General features: G+C 40.6%; 1 protein-coding gene across 10 annotated transcripts in view; it reads right to left on the bottom strand.

Moving 5' to 3' along the window:
• Window positions 1-13,784, bottom strand: part of adat1 (adenosine deaminase tRNA specific 1) — a 111,699-nt gene extending 97,915 nt beyond the window's left edge. For 3 of the 10 annotated variants that reach the window (XM_049722951.2, XM_049722958.2, XM_049722960.2), the window contains exons 1-3: window positions 13,349-13,784; window positions 13,148-13,250; window positions 1,175-1,243 (exon numbers count right to left, since the gene is read on the bottom strand). Coding sequence is in view for 2 of the 10 variants with exons in the window: in XM_068650939.1 (XP_068507040.1) it covers window positions 1,175-1,243; window positions 13,148-13,289 (211 nt within the window). In the remaining 8 variants the exon portion in view is untranslated. The other 7 variants (XM_049722952.1, XM_068650938.1, XM_068650937.1 and 4 more) reach the window with 6 other exon arrangements.
• Window positions 13,785-14,213: the final 429 nt, after the last annotated feature.

Raw genomic sequence — 14,213 nt, 5'->3', positions numbered from 1 at the left:
CTTCGGACTGCCGCCCCCCTACCGCCCCCTCTACCGCCCCCTTCGTCCTCACCGCCCCCCCAGATCTTTCCACCGCCCCCAGGGGGGCGGTACCGCCCACTTAGGTATGACGCTTTCTGATTACCTCTGCTTGCCCTTTCATAGGGTTAGCAAGGGTGGTCATTTTAAACAAGACACAGTAGTGAACAGACAGAGCAACATCATTTACCACAACCACGGAGATGTGACCTCTGTTATGTGTTGGATCTGTAACATGCTGGGAAAGCCCAAAATTATCCAGAATATTTAAAAGTTCTTTAGCAAACCCATCTTTAAAATTATCAACATGAATGTTAAAATCACCCACTAAAACAACACAGTCAAAATCCATGCACACAATAGACAGCATTTTGGTAAACTCATCAAAAAACCTTGATTCATATTTGGGCGGTCTGTAGATGGTCACTAAGACTGCTCGACAGGGGGCTTTCAACTGAATGGCAACATATTCAAAGGAATCAAAGTGACCGTAAGAAATTTTCTTACATTGGAAGGAGGTAATCCTGTCGGGAGGCAATCACAGTGAACCGCACACCCTCTTCGCAGCAAGTATGGCTGCGCATACACAAACTAACAAAGTCAAAGCTAACAAGTTAATAAATGCAATACGCATCAACGTACGCACTCACTTTTTTCTTTTAAACTAAAGAAAGTTTATGATCATCAAAAATGAGTGGGGTTGCTGGACCAAGTAAGAAGCCAAAACGTATCACGTTCATACGGAATGGGAGTTGGGCTTTTTTTTACCTCATTGACTGGGTTGACATTCCCTTTAGCACAGCTCCGTCTAGTGGATGCATAACGGAACCCTAGTCAACCCCAGTTTGATGCAGTAGCTTGTATTTTATGCACCTTTTAATCCGGTGCACACTATATATGAAAAAAAAAAACTAAGATCCAGTGCGCCTTATAGTGCAGAAAATACTGTAGTTGTTCTTGAAAAGTAAATTTTTAATTGTCAGAAAATGGACCAGCCATTGGGGAAAATTAAAATTGCTGATGGTCAACACGCCCATGTTTATGCCAGATCCCCATGCTGACCCAACCATCACCATTTAAAACTTGAAATCGTCATTAGATACTAGATTGAGATTTAAGCAAAACCAATCACTCAAAATAAAAATACGCCACATACCTTTGGGACTCATGGCAGTCTGTCCAATACACTTTGTCCCAGTTCCAAGGGAAACAACTTCTTTTTCAACTGAGGGATAAAGGGGATATGAAAGGATTAAATTAACGGTGGGTCTAAAATACCTGTAACACAAATGAGAAGACAAATAAATCAATATAATGATTTTTCTTCTTAAGTAAATTAAATCTATGGTGCCCCAAGGGGATATGGCAGGTTTAGCAAATCATTTGCATGGCTGTTTTGGAATCTATGGAATTGTAGGAGGGAGGCATCCATCCATCCATCCATCCATCCATCCATCCATCCATCCATCCATCCATCCATCTTCAGCTTATCCCCACGGGGGTCGCAGGTGTGCTGGAGCCTATCCCAGCAGTCATCGGGCAGTAGGCGGGGACACCCTGAACTGGTTGCCAGCTAGTCGCAGGGTACACAGAGACAAACAACCATCCGCACTCACACTCACACCTTGGGGCAATTTGGAGTGCTCAATCGGCCTACCAAGCATGTTTTTGGGATGTGGGAGGAAACCGGAGTGCCCGGAGAAAACCCACGCGGACACGGGGAGAACATGCAAACTCCACACAGGGAGGGCCGGAGGTGGAATCGAACCAGCACCCTCCTAACTGTGAGGCGGACGTGCTAACCAGTGCCCCACCGATCCGCCAAACATTTAAATTATATAAAATATATATTTTTTAAATTAATCATTCAAATGAGATTATATGAGGTGTGTCTCAACCAGCCCATTTGTTGTCACATTTTGGGGTCAATAGTTCACATGACCTGGGAGCTATTGATATTTACAGTAAGACCTATTGACTCCACAATGTGCACAATGATAGTCATACATGGGCTCATTGAGATACACTTCTTACAATTTCATTCCAATGTTTCAGATATTTTAATGTATTTATCACTGTATATATTAGCATTTTTGCTCAATAACTCCAAAGTCATGTTACCTAATTGACTCATAACAAACATTGCAGGATGGTCGTCCCATGTGGGGTAGTTGAGATACACCTCTTATTTTTTCATTTGAATGTTTTTTTAATTGAATTTATTACTGTAAATATAAGTAATTTAGCTTGTCGAGTTACATGGTGGATAGGAGGGTAAAAGCTCAGTGGCCGAGTGGTGGAGTGTCCGCCCTGAGACTGGAAGGTTGTGGGTTCAAACCCTGGCTGAGTCATACCAAAGACTATAAAAATGGGACCCATTGCCTCCCTGGGTTGGAATTGGGGGGGTTAGATCACCAAATGATTCCCGAGCGCAGCACCGCTGCTGCTCACTGCTCCCCTCTCCCCCAGGGGATGGATCAAAATCACACGGGGATGGGTTAAATGCAGAGGACAAATTTCACCACACCAGTGTGTGTGACGATCATTGGGACTTTAACTTTAACTTAACTTTAAAGATGGTGCGTGAGTGTGTATTCGATTTGGCCCAGACGAATTGGCTAAGATGGAATTCCAAATTTCAAAGCTTGACATGGAAGACCTGAAGAAGGGGGCCTGAGTAGGGGTTAGGGTTAGGGTTAGGGTTACTTAAAAGTTAGTTCTTCAAAATTAACTATTGTTAAATTGGTAAAGGGGATTTTGTTGGTTGAACCAGTAAACCTCCATTCGCATTCCAAATTTCACCGGAAGATGGTACCAAACTCAGATTGACCTAACATAGTAAATTAATAGTTAAAAATGTCATCGATTAGATGAAGACTTGTTCTGGAGCACAGCAATTTTAGAGTATGTTATATTATTTTGTTTTGCTATAATATACTTTGAAACTGCTTGAATATTTTAGTTTAGTTTAATTTAGTTTATTGTTTAGCACAAATAACAGCGCAAGGAGGGAGACGAAGCCTAGGGCTTGTAAGAAGCTCCACTCCTGTTATATATACAAACAAAGTGCAGAAACAAAGTGCTGTGCAGTCAATTGTCATTTAAGTGTTTAAGAAAAAAAAAAATAAATAAAAAAATAAAAAAAAAATATTATATATATATATATATATATATATAAATAAACAGAAGCATAACAAGCTAAATATTAATTTTTTCATATTTATATATGCATGTATACGAGTGTGTATGTATACATACATAAACAGATACACGATACAAATATAAGAAGCGAAACAAAATAGACACTTATCGATGTTGAAGCGATTAAAGAGACAACAGAACTGGAATAGCTAAAAGGGAACAGAAGAACTGTAAACAGAAAATAACAAAACAAAACAAGGAAGAATCTGAGTCAAAATTGTGGATTAAGTTGATGATCATAGTATGGATCAGCTGAGTGCGGTGGAGTAATTATGGACTAGTAGGATCATGAGTGGAGAAGGTGGTGTTTCAGGTGCTTTGTAAAAGCAGCCTGTGCAGATATGGATCGGATATAGAGGTAGCTTATTCCAGAGTGAGGGCCCTCTAAAGTGGATATTATATTGATGGTGTGACGTTGGACAGAAAGGTGGGTGAAGATTGTCCCTCTGACTTGTTGGATAAGAATGAAAGTCTGATGCAAATGTGAAGAAATTATGAAAAGTGGCAGGAAGACAGTGTTTCCTATATATGTATTTATGGATGAGTAGACAGGTTTGATGAATGTTTAGTCAAAGTCAAAGTCAGCTTTATTGTCAATTTCTCCACATGCCAAAGACACACAAAGAAACCGAAATTCCGTTCCCCCCTATCCCACGGTGACAAGACATGGCTCACAACAGACAAACAAGTAAACAAGTATAACAAAAGCGTACAAAATAATGAATAAATAACACAACAATAAATAAATAAATAAATAAATAAGAGGAGCGGAAAAAAAAGGAGCAAGTGCGCGTACAGCAGACATTCCCGAAAATAGCGCAACAGTGCCGCACGTAACGCAGAAGGGGGTAGCGAGTTCAGGGCCCTAACAGCCTGGAGAAAGAAGCTGTTGGCGAGTCTGGTGGTGCGGGAGCGCAGGCTCCTGTACCTCTTCCCAGAGGGCAGAAGGTCAAACAAAGAGTGAGCCGGGTGACTCACATCTCTGGCAATCGAGGTTGCCTTGCGGGCGAGATGGGAGGTGTAAATGTCCTTCAGGGAGGGGAGCGAAGCACCAATAATTTTACCAGCCGTATTCACTATGCGCTGCAGGGCCTTCAAGTTCTGTTCAGTGCAGTTACCACCCCAGACAGCGATGCAACTGGTGAGGACGCTCTCAATGGTGCCACGGTAGAATGTAGACAGGACTGCCTGAGGAGCACATGCACGCCTGAGCTTCCGCAGGAAGTACAGGCGGCGCTGAGCTTTCTTTCTTTCTTTACTTTATCAATTGGCAGTAATGAATAATTTCTAAACAGTGGTGCCGATGGTTCATATCTATTTGAAGAAGAGATTATTCTTAGGAACTTCTTTTGTAAGATGAGTAATTTGTTGAGGTATGTTGGATATGTGGCTGCCCAGATTATGTTGCAGTAATTGAGTAAAGGACACAGGAAACTATAATACAGAGTGAGATGAGCAAAAGGATGGACCAAGGGACAAACTTTTCGTAAAATACCTAGCATTTTCATAGATCTTTTGCAAACCAGATCAGTGTGTTCGGACCAATTTAAGTGTTCGTCTACTATAACTCCTAGGAATTTGGTGCTAGTAACTTGATGGATTTCGTTATTGTTTATGTAAATTTTGGTCTGTTCTTTGGGGTAAGATTTGTTTATATTGCAGAAGATCATGAAGTTACATTTTTTTATATTTAGTGTCAACTTATTTATTTTGAACCATTTTGTAATAGCGTACAACTCAGCATTCACACTTGCAATGAGGGAATTAAAATCATCGTGGGTGGCAATGAGGTTGGTATCGTCCGCAAATAACAAAGGGAGAAAATTTGAACAAGACATGGAAAAATCATTTATGTACACCAAAAATAATAGAGGCACCAATATTGAGCCCTGCGGGACCCCAAATAGTATTTTAGATCTGTTGGAAGAACAACCATTTAAATATACATATTGTTCTCTGTTGGCAAGATAGTTTGTGAACCATTTCAGGGCAGAATCCTTCACTCCATATCTCTCTAGCTTAGCGATAAGGATCTTATGGTCGACAGTATCAAATGCTTTAGTTAGATCTAGAAAGACACCAAGAGCGAATTTCTTATTGTCAAGAGCTGTTGAGATATGGTTGACAAGCTGAAGCAGTGCATGCTCAGTGGAAAACTTTTTGCGGAAACCATATTGATGCTTGTAAAGAATATTATTTGTTTCTAGGTGCTTTGCCAATCTTGAATAAAGCAATTTTTCTAGAATCTTGGAGAAGCATGGAAGAATGGATATAGGCCGAAAATTACGATATTCATTTGTCTCACCAGCTTTGAAAATAGGAATGACTTTAGCAATTTTTAGTTCTTGGGGTACAATGCCAAATTTTAAAGATAAGGAGAAAATGTGTGTTATTGGGATTATTATTGAAATGGATGATTCTCTTAACAAGTAAGCTTCTGATCTCGTCATGGCCAGGGGCCGAGTTTTTCAAGCTCATGACAATGCTGTAAACTTCCTCAACACTAGGAGGGTCAAGAATGGAGAGTGAAGGAAACTGACCTTTAATTAGGCAACAGGGGCTTGTATCAGAGGTTGAGAAGCTAATGCCAAGGTAGCGAGAACATTTACAAAGAAATCATTGAAACCATTAGAAATATCTACTGGGTTTGAATGGGCTCCATTTTTCCCCAGCATCTCATTTGGGGTAGATGTTTTAGATTTTTTGCGATGTAATAAATGGTTGATAAGATTCCATGTTGTTTTGATGTCACCAGAGGCTTGAGTAAATTTATCAGCATAGTAAGTTTGTTTGGTTTTCCTTAGTAATACTGTAAATTTATTTTTATATTTCTTGTATGTTTCTATATTTATAGGAGTGGGATTTGCAATAGATTTTCTATAAAGTTTATTTTTTTTACGTGAAGATTTTTTTAGTTCATCCGTTATCCATGGTTTCCCTTTGGAGTTATTTTTACGATTAGAAATGAAAGGAAATGAGGACTCTAATGCATTTGTGAGTATTGTTAGAAAGGAGTGATAGGCTTTGTTGACATCTTGCAACAGGATAACCTCATCCCATGACACAGAGCTGATGATAGATATAAAAGATACCATGTTTTTCTCGGTAAATTTGCGGAATTTCATTTGATCACCAGTATAACCTTTGATTTTTGGACCACTATCATTGTGGATGAAATTGAAGACAGGAAGATGATCAGATACATCACAGATCAACAGGCCAGATGTTATTTTGTAGTCTAGAGAATTAAATAAAATGTTATCAATGAGAGTGGCCGTTGAGCTTGTGATCCTGGAGGGTTTGTTAATAAGAGGGAAAAAGTTACTGGAGTATAATGTATTAAGGAAGTCTGCTGTATGTGACTGCTTAGTTTCAAGGAAATTAATATTATAGTCACCAAGTAGGACACACAATTTATTTTCTTTGTTTATGATTTCTAGAGTGGAGTCGAGGGCTTCATTGAAAGTGATTTGATCAGAGTCTGGTGGTCTATATATACATCCAATTATCACATTTTTGTTGTTTATAAGTGAGCAAGATGAAAGTTCTATAAACACAGATTCTGCTACAGTCATATCAAAGTTACCACTTAGATCCTTTCTGGGAGAGAAATTGAAATTATCAATCACATACAGTGAGACTCCTCCACCTTGCTTGTTTGGTCTACATGAGTGTATAGGAGTGCAGTGAGAGAGAGGGTAGCTAGATGTATTATCAACCATCCAGGTTTCAGTAAGAGCTATTACTGAAAAGGAATGTGTTAAGGTTGATAAATAGGTTTGCAGACCATCATGAATTTTAGAGATACTCCGTACATTAAAGTGGACAGTGGAGAATACATTTGTTAGGCAGTGGCCAGGAATAGTATTGCACAGTTTGTTAAACATATCTTCAGAAAAATATCCGCATGACAATTCAACAGATTTTAGGGAAGTGTAATTAGTATCTGGATTCAAGAAGGACTCAAATACCAGCAGTAACATTCTCTAGGTCAAATGAATTAAATAATAAAGAGTCTAGATTCGGTGGGACAGAAATTCCTGCATTATTGAGAGTGTCACTGGATGGCATGAAGGGTGTTAGGGGACGGTCTACCTGAGTTGGATGTCCTCCCCGCCAGTTTCTGTTTGCCATGTTGTGCTCCGCTGTAATCCACCATTCTCGTCAGGAGGGTCCAATAGGTACCAGTTTATGGTCATCAGTTCAGCCATTGTAGATGTTAGGTTGCACCAGTCCATAGATCTTCAGTTCTTCCAGTTCACTCACAACGAGGGTTTTGACATCTTCTGGTGTTGCTCCGTTTGTTTTAATCCATACTTTGCAGTTTCTGACCCACGTTGCGAGAATCTTGTTTTCCTTCTTCAGTTTGCGTGCGTTCCAGGCTATCTCAGCATTCTTCGTAGTGAGGTGTTCATTTAGGTAAACACCCGTTCCTTTTAGTTTCCTCCCTTGCTTCAAAAGATCCACTTTATGTTTCCTATTGACGAACCGAATGATAATTTTCGGAGCATCTTTTGGTCGTTTTCGGTTTCTTGGGAGTGTGTGACAAGCGGCAATGTTTCCTTTCTGGAGTTCCATATGCTTACTCTCGAAAAACTGTACTACCTGATTTTCAAGCGTTGACAGTTCGTCCGATGGAGAGTCATCTGTCGAGGGATCCGGAGGACCCGCCGCCCTGGCATAGGAGCGGTGTGTTGTTTTAAGACCAGTGATTATAAGGTCTTCTTGTCGGGAGTACTGCTCCAGTGCATCTACTCTCCGTACAAGCGACAGGATTTTCTCATCTTTCTCCTTGGATAATTTCTTAAGCTCCGTTAGTTCAGACGTTAGCTGGAGCAGGGTGGCTTGCTGCTCTAAGAGTGTGGTAAGGTCTTGCCGTATCAAGTCAATGGATGATTTGAGTTCATCGTAGCCCTCATTTCTTTTGGGCGGCATGCCGTAAAGTTTGGAAATGAAAACCAGCTAGCCGCGACAACTCGCCTACCTCAACCTTGTCTGGAAGGGAGCTGTTGTCCAGGTAGGTGTCTTCGTGGTTAAGGCACCAAAAAGTTAAAATAATCGCTCTTTGTTTCTTACGTAGAGCTTTCAATGCTTGGCGCACCTCAGCAATTTGCTTCTTCCAAAAGCTGTTAGCTTAGAACACGTTTTAGATTGCTAACTAGGGAAGCCCATGCTCATCGTTAGCTAATGAGAATGAGACATGTTAATCACAGTTAGAGTAAGCTGCAATATACTTCATTTTACTCTGCTTTGCAATATTGTATAGTTAGTAGCAACTTGAGCAGCATCATAGCACTGATGTTTCATTTACACATGAATGTATTAAGAGTTGAGTAAGGACAAGGGGTTGACAGTGATACCGTTGGTGGAAGACTGCAATCCCACGCTTGAGCTTGACCTAGAGGTCACCAGCTTGTCAAAATACGTTTTGAAGATTCTTGAGTGTTTTAACCTGCTAACTAAGAGAATCCATGATCATACTTATGACTATGTGTTAAATTGACTATTGTGAAAGTATGTGTTATTATTGTTACGATGTTTGAGCAGTATCAAACATGTATGTAATATTGATGTTCCATTTACACATGAATGTATAAATGTGAGCGAAGACAAGGAGGCGGAAAGGGTTAATGGTGATACTAAGTGGTGGAAGACTGAGATCCCACATGTGAGCGTGACCTCGGTCACGTTCATCCAGTTGAAGCCTAAACAAAATGCTGTTTGACGGAACACAAGTCAGAGAAAAAACATTTGCAAATGTCACATTGATGGACAGTTGACAAGATTTGGGAGTGGGAAACAGGATGAAGCATCCCTGAGAAAATTGTTACTTCCGTGAGAACATGGTCACCTCATCTGGTTGAATCCGGTTGAGACTGGCCGAGATGCAGGTGCAGTCTATTCTGGAAGCATTTGGGTCATCTGAGGCCAATGTATGACGTAATGGAAAAAAAACTGGTAGGTGACCAAGCAGGCATAGTACCCACGAACTGGACTGATATAAAAGGTTCGTTCGGACAAAGAGCATCGCTCTCTCTCGCCCGGTGGCCTTTCCCCGTTAGGGGTATGGCCCTGCGGCTACTGCCGCGGGTCGAGAAGGCCGATTAGACAAAGATAGATTTCATTCTTTCTGAGATTAACCTTAGGTCCGCTTGTTCTTTTAAACAGAATTCGGATTTTGGAACAAGGAGAACTGATCACTCGACTTTTCCACCAAACAGCATTTTAGACCTCTAGCCTCTTACCCTTACTATATTTTTGAGTTTTCAATCGAGAGAACTTCAAGACTGAATAATTTTTGCTCTATTGAGAATGGTGAGTGGAAATTATTGTTAGTTGTTCGAACAATTGAAACTTGTAATTCTCTTTCTTGCTTATTCATTACATTTCTACTTTATAATCATTTAATTTCGATTAATTATTATTTTGATCTTTTATGCTTTAAATCTCTTTTGTTTCTCTATCATAGTCATACTTTAAACCATTCAGTTCTTTTTTTAAATGAAGACAGCTTTAACCCTTGACATCAGGGAGTGTCAGAATCTGGTTCGAAACCGTTAACTTAAGCTCAGCTAGTGTGAGTGTACGCTAGTGAAAATAAACAAGTTCCCGCGGTCTTGACAAAGACAGCTAAACTATTCCGAGTGGATAACAAAAGCAACAATCTTAATAGGAAAGGAGAGCCGCTGAAACGGCCACGATCGAGGAGATCCTGGGTCTCGACAAAGTAGTTACTCAACCCTCTGGTTTCTTTGATTTCAACGGGACTGGTGTCCGGAAATGACGGAATTAATCTAATTTACTAGAACAGCGGTTAGACTCTGAACAAATCTTTTTTCCGTACCAGCTTAAATCAATTCTCGTCTCCCCTACAGACTGCGTTACTGCAGAGGGGCTAAAGTACAGAATTTTAGCCTTTAAACCAGGGGTCTCAAACTCATGGCCCGCGTGCCAATTGCGGCCCTCGGGACAATATTTTGCGGCCCCCTGCGTGACATCTAAGCTGTGTGTTAGTGCGGCCCGCGAATTTCTTTTCGCACATGCATCTGGCCGTTTTACTTTTTTTTTACATGTATGGGCTCCCGTAGCTCAGCCTCGTGACAACTGGGCGAATTAGCAATTGGCTAATTGGCGAATTAGCACTTTGACATGTTTGAATGAGCGAGTGGAGGGAAATATCCTGTCACTGTCACCTAGTGCTGTACATTGTTTGTCAGCCCCCGTCATGTCTGTTTCAAAACCTGCCGTGAAGAGAAAAGTTGCGGATGAGCACAGGCAATTTCAGGAGAAGTGGGAGGCGGGATATTTTTTTGTTGAGCACAGGAACGTCGCAACCTGTCTAATATGCATGGATGGGTAAAGTTGCTGTTAACAAAGACGTCAGACGTCATTACTCAACTAAACATGCTGAGGAGTATGCAAAATACCTGGGAGATGAGCGAGAGGATCGGGTCGCCAAACTTAAATAATCTCTACTGAGGCAACAAGTTTTTTTCAAAAAAAAAACAAGCAAAGAGAACGAAGCGGCTGTGAAAGCTAGCTATGTTGTGAGTGAAATGATAGCAAAAGCTGGAAATGGATTCAGGCACAGCATTCAGTGGTGAGAAGTATGCTGATACCATTGGGAAGCTACAAGAAGAATTTGATCACAGGTTTGCAGACTTCAAGACACACAGAGCCACTTTTAACATTTTTGCTGACCCCTTCTCCTTTGATGTTGAGGATGCCCCCCCTGTTCTGCAGATGGAGCTAATTGACCTGCAGTGCAATACTGAACTCAAAGCCAAGTTCAGGGAAGTGAGTGGAAGAACAGTGGAGCTTGGACAATTTTTGAGAGAACTGCCCCCCAGCTTCCCTGAGCTTTCCAGGATGTTCAAGCGGACCATGTGCCTTTTTGGCAGCACCTATTTGTGTGAAAAGCTCTTCTCCACAATGAACTTCAATAAGTCAAAGTACAGGTCCAGAATTAAAGATGAGCATCTTAAAGCCATACTGAGGGTCTCAGTTGCCTCCTCCCTCAAGAAGCGTTGCCAAGTCTCTGGCAGCAAGGAGTAGGAGGAAGTAGAAATGAAGCCTATGTTCTGAAGAACTGTTCCTGTTCTTCATGTTCTGCATGTTCTGACTGTTAATTTGTTCAAATTGAGAAGATTGGATCAGGACCTTTTTTATGGATTACTTTTGTGGATTACGATTTGATGCGGCCCAGCCTCACCCAGACTCTACCTCCAGCGGCCCCCAGGTAAATTGAGTTTGAGACCCCTGCTTTAAACGGAGAGCCGGTCACTTACATCAGATAAGTGCACAATTAACAAGCTCTATAGCTCACAGGTCATGACGTATTGACCCAAACATTGCAGGATGATAGTCCTATATGGGCTGGTGTAGATACACTTCTTACAATCCCATTTGAATGTTCCTCAGATGTTTTTATGAATTTGTTATGGTAAATATAAGCGTTTTAGTTCAATCGCTTCCATGTCATGTTTTTTATTATATCAAATTACCATAAACTGCACTGCTGAGGCCATTTTAAATGTGCATGTCCGTAACACTTCTTTCATTTTGAAAACTGACAAAATTGCAACATGGTGAGGCATATTCAAAATTGCTATCTTTTATTTTTAAAAGCGGATGTGTTTACATGCTATCGCACTGTAATGCTTTCCCGTCACACTCTTTCACGGCGTTTACATGCTATTGCACTGCAATGCTTTCCCTTCGCTGTTTTACGGCGTTTCCGTTCTACAGTAATCCCTCGTTTATCGCGGATAATTGGTTCCAAAAACCACCCGCGACAAGTGAAATCCGCGAAAAACGGTCACCCTCTCATCTGTACATTTTTTGTGTGTCAATAAATGTATATGAAACTATTTAGGTGCATATTTTATTATTAGAACATTAAATAATTGTTTCAAACATGTAAATAATACATTAATAGTATAAATAACATACAGAAAATTTTGTATAAATTTTGAAAATATAAATATTATACGTGTGTGCGTGTAACATGTTAACAAGAAATACTGGGCAGGCTAACGAGTTAGCAGAAAGATGTTAATTCGCGATCGTGCTAACACACGAAAACGGACCTTTAAAGGAATGTAAACGAACATTTGGAGCAATACTACATTGTCCTAAAGGTTAGACACATGTGATCGTTCATTTCTCTTGTTAGGAGACCCACTTACATCGTCAATGACTCCTGTACCCTTGTAACATATGTACGCGAACGTAAAACAGGAAGTCCTATCGCCTGAAAACGGCCTTCAAAATAAATCACCCTACCTCAAATCAAAGCACGGCTGAATAACATAAATAACATGGAGAATTATGTTTACATACTGTAAATATGTTTTTAGAACAACTTTTATTATTATTTTTTTACAACAAGGTACAAGTGTACATACTGTAAATATGTTTTTAGAAATATTTTATTATTAACAATTTTTCTATAACAAGGTACAACACTAAATATGTTTTTAGAACTCTTACTATTATAAAAAAAATATATATATAAAAAGGTACAAGTGTATGCACTGCAATTGAGTCGGCACTCCTTGCCTTCTGCTGGCGTGTGGGCAGGTTTCGTGCCATAATTCCTCAATTTGGAAGTTTTATTATCACTTTTAAAAATATATATATATATTTTTGGGGGGGGGGGGGAATCCGCGATGTAGTGAAACCGCGATAAACGAACCGCGATGTAGCGAGGGATTACCGTATTGCACAACTCTCCCTTCGCTCTCTTTTACCGTAAAACCTATAACATGGGCACACTTTGTTTTCCCAAGAGCGGCTGGTTTAACCACGAGAAAATGAAAGACGGCTGGTTTGACCACAGTATGATTTTGTTGGATGTATTACTATTTTTAGCAAAGGTCGTGGGACTATATGCACAAATCACACGTAAGCACATGCACAAACAAACCTCTATCCGAGTTTGCACATCGGCTGATTTTCACCACAGCGGCGAGCGAGGTCCATTCTCTTCCCGGTTCGGGCTTTCCTCTCCGCGGTAGATCGTTGAAACGCTCATAACACAATTTAGCAATTTCATCAGCAGTCACCATGGCCTGTGAGTGACTTTCAGTATCTTTAGATCGATGGGGAAATGCGTTTAAAAACTTACTGGTAGTCAGTTTCGCAGTTTCTTTCTTTTTGACAAGGTATTTGCACAGCCACAGAAAACAGGATAGGACTTTACTATTTCCGGGTCAGGTGAAGTCAGGATTTTCATGATAAAAGAAATCAAAGAGTTGGAGGAAAACAAACACAGATAACAGATAAGAAGTTAACATAATTTCCACATTTAAATCAAAGACATCATGCTAACCTACAATAGATGAAGGCATAAAACAAAGGCTGTTTTTTTTTCATTAGTTTTTTCAGTTGCTCGTCATTAATTAATGTACACTGGTTAATTTAACACACCAGAGGGAATAGTCCAAAAACACTTTAGCATAATCGCTAGGAGTCATTGGGATATGATATTTCCTAAGAAACTGCTCATAGGTGAACAATAATCCTTCATTAGTAAATAATGAATAATAAACACTCTTGCCCCGCTTCCCTGTATTTGGGTCCTCAACCCTGCCACGAAACCTGATAGCCAGAGAGACTGTGCTGTTACCGGGCACGTGAGAAGTATGTTGTTTCTGGTCGGTGGTTTGTAATAAGATACATTTGGTCAGACCAGCTGCCAAAAGGGAGCTTTCAAAGCCACCCCCCTCCCCCATCTTGGGCTTTCTGACCATCTCACCGTTTTGCTTTTGCCCGCATACAGACAATTGGTGAAGGCATCCAGGCCGGTTCGGAGGCGGGTTCGGGTGTGGCCTGAGGGTGCCTCCGATGCACTTCGTGACTGCTTTGACACCACTGACTGGGACTTGTTTAAGCAGGCAGCCACCTACAACGATCGGACGGGCATAGAGGAGTACCGTATTTGCCGGTGTATTGGTCGACCTTTTTCGATCCAAAATCGACCGAAAAAAATC

This window comes from Syngnathus scovelli, chromosome 6 (genome assembly GCF_024217435.2).
Source record: "Syngnathus scovelli strain Florida chromosome 6, RoL_Ssco_1.2, whole genome shotgun sequence".
NCBI classification, from domain to species: domain Eukaryota; kingdom Metazoa; phylum Chordata; class Actinopteri; order Syngnathiformes; family Syngnathidae; genus Syngnathus; species Syngnathus scovelli.
This window is presented reverse-complemented; position numbering and strand designations above follow the sequence as displayed.